Below are 2,832 nucleotides of genomic sequence, written 5' to 3' on the forward strand. Positions count from 1 at the left end.
TTACAGTACTTTGGACACATTATGCGAAATGAATCCAGATATACCCTTCTACAAGCCATCCTGCTAGGAAAAATATTTGGACAACGGGTTCCAGGAAGAAGAACGTCCTGGTTGAAGAACCTCAGAACCTGGTCCAACACAACATCTATGCAGCTTTTCCGCGCTGTGGGAGATAAGGTGAAGATTGCCATGATGATCGCCAACATTCGTCACCGATAGGCACATCAAGAAGAAGAGAACTCATTTCCACACCACCATAGAGGTAGAGTGATAATGGTGCGTTTTTTTTATGTGGTTTCCCCGGTAGGCCTAATCCACAAATACTTAAACTTAGTGCAAAATATTATTCTGAGAAACTTGATGTACTATCATCGTCAGGGTTTATTATAATTGAATCTACTCTGGCTTCTACTAAATTATCTAACTCCCACATTTTTGGTTCCACCTTTTGGGTAATATGCTGTACACAATTTTTCCATTTTTGCGGAGTTATGGTGGATAGAGCTTCATCAAATAAATTTTTCATGTCGGCAAACTTAAAAGTTGTATTTTTAGCTGCTACATAATTTTTTATATCTGCCCATATCAGTTCTATGGGATTCAACTCACAGTGATATGGTGGCAATCTTAAAACAATTTTATTTTGACTTTTCGCCATTTCGTCGATGATGTATTTATCATACTGTTTTTTATGTTGATTAACAAGTGCTAAAAGTTGCACTTTGAGAAGTGAGTCGTCAAAGGGGATGCTTTTTAGATGTAGCCATTCTTGGATATCCGCTTTTCTAGAAGATGTGGTGGGGATCTTTTCAGATTTTCTGGAATGATACGACGCATTGTCCATTACAATCACAGAATTTGCTTCCAATTTGGGTAACGTTTTTTCAAACCAACTCTCAAAACCTTTTCCATCCATTTCCTCATGGTAATCTCCACTTTTCTTTGATTCAAAACTCCATAGAGCGTCAACAACAAATCCGTCTTCGCTGCCTATGTGACAAATAATCAGTCGCTTTCCTTTACCTAAAAATTGAAATATTATTTATCAATTTCAATGTTCAACAAAAAATATTACCTGATGGATTTTTCAGACCTGTCGAGAGTCCATCCAAAAATGCTTGTCTTGACGAGGTGACTGACTTATCAATCCATGTTTTTGATTTAGTATGACCAGCGTTAATCCAAGTCTCATCTAAATAATATATTTTACGATTGCCATTCCTATGATCTTTTATCTGCCTTAAAAATTCTCTTCTCCAGATTACAAGGTCATCTCTGTCTGTAAGCATACTGTTCCGGCCACGTTTTTCAAATTTGAATTGAAGTTTTTTCAAAAGCTTGTAAAACGTAGTACGTTTGAAATCAGGTAGATTGGGGTCGTCGTTGACCTGTTGTAGAACTCTATCTATTGTGGGAATTTCATTTCTAAAAAAGAATTGATGCACTATTCTTCTTATCGCTACCTTGTCAAAATCATCTACAGATTCGAGTTTGCCTTTACGAGTGGTACATTTTTTTGGTACAACTAATGTGTGTGTAGTTTTATATTCTCTAATAACTTTAAACACAGAACTATCCGATACTCCAACTTTATCGGCTACTCTTTTCTCAACAGCGGACAATATTAACGCCGGATTTTCTTGTAACTCGTGCTTATACACGTTTACAATTATTTCTTTAACGTCTACGCTTAAATGGCCTTTTTTAGATCTCTTTTTGGGGGGAGTTAAAGGTATGTTTGCGAGTTCATCGGCAGAATTCGTGTCCGACATATTAATTTGTTTTAGTGACTGTATATACAAACCTGCAAAATATTATTTACAGGCTAATATTCTAATAAAATAATAGATAATAGATAATTGAACAGATATATTAAAAAGGTCAATACTCCCAATCACAATCTTTATTTTCAAGGTGTTACAGAAGCGACCGATTTCGAGGCTTACAATATTTGCCTCATCCTCAGACAAAGCAAAGAGTTTGTTTTGTTAAAAAACAATAATATAGATATCGGCAATAAGAAGTTTTCCGCTTACATCCAGGGTACTGTCTGTCTTCATCTTTTCCTTTATGACACTATCTATTGTAGTGAGGTGATATGTTGATCATAATATATGTTGTAAATAAAATACTCTTGGGAATATGGTAGAGCATTAATGTGTTCTAACTGTGTAACTGTTGCTAAAGGTTGTTGTCTTTGATCCTTAAAATACTTCTTGGATGTTCTAGTTTTTTTTGTCAAAGTTTTTTTATTATTAAAAAGGTATGATTCTCTTCTGGTTTGTAATAAAATTAAAAGTGGTTAAAGACAAATACATATACAGTATAAGCTGCCACATCCGGACTGTATATAGTTTAAAAACTTGTGGAAGATGGAAAATCACATATTATGCAGTAGGATGTCCTTTTTTTGTTGTTTTTGTCACAGGTTCTTACAAGGTTAAGACCTAAAGGTCTTTATTTTGTAAGACCTTTTATTTACATACATATATAATGATCAACATATCGACTCATCCAGCGAAGACTGTACTAACTCATTTTTTGAAGTTTTCGAATAAAGCAAGATAAAGTCTTGATTAGCACAAAAAATCAGGGGTTCTTATTTATTAAATTCTTTTTATATTTATCCATTGTGTTTACCGTATTGTTCCATTTGTGCTTTTAAACATGTCAATTTTGTTTCTTTATCTGGATTTTGAATGAGTTAGTACAGTATTCGATGGAAAAAAATCGGGAATATAAATAATACATACCATCGTTCTGTGAGATTGTATGATTAAAGTCTACATCGAAGTTAAATTACAAAATATTATAAACAAACGTTATTGCAGT

The 2,832-nt window shown here is 33.9% G+C and overlaps 1 protein-coding gene across 1 annotated transcript; it reads right to left on the minus strand.

Moving 5' to 3' along the window:
* Positions 1 to 343: 343 nt before the first annotated feature.
* Positions 344 to 1,772, minus strand: LOC140436719 (uncharacterized). The gene is made up of 2 exons (XM_072525773.1): positions 1,076 to 1,772; positions 344 to 1,023 (listed from the first exon to the last, which is right to left on the minus strand). The coding sequence occupies exons 1-2, from the start codon at positions 1,770 to 1,772 to the stop codon at positions 344 to 346; spliced, it is 1,377 nt and encodes a 458-aa protein (XP_072381874.1).
* Between the last annotated feature and the right edge of the window lie 1,060 nt (positions 1,773 to 2,832).

The sequence above is a fragment of the Diabrotica undecimpunctata genome, chromosome 1 (genome assembly GCF_040954645.1).
Source record: "Diabrotica undecimpunctata isolate CICGRU chromosome 1, icDiaUnde3, whole genome shotgun sequence".
Taxonomy (NCBI): Eukaryota; Metazoa; Arthropoda; class Insecta; order Coleoptera; family Chrysomelidae; genus Diabrotica; species Diabrotica undecimpunctata.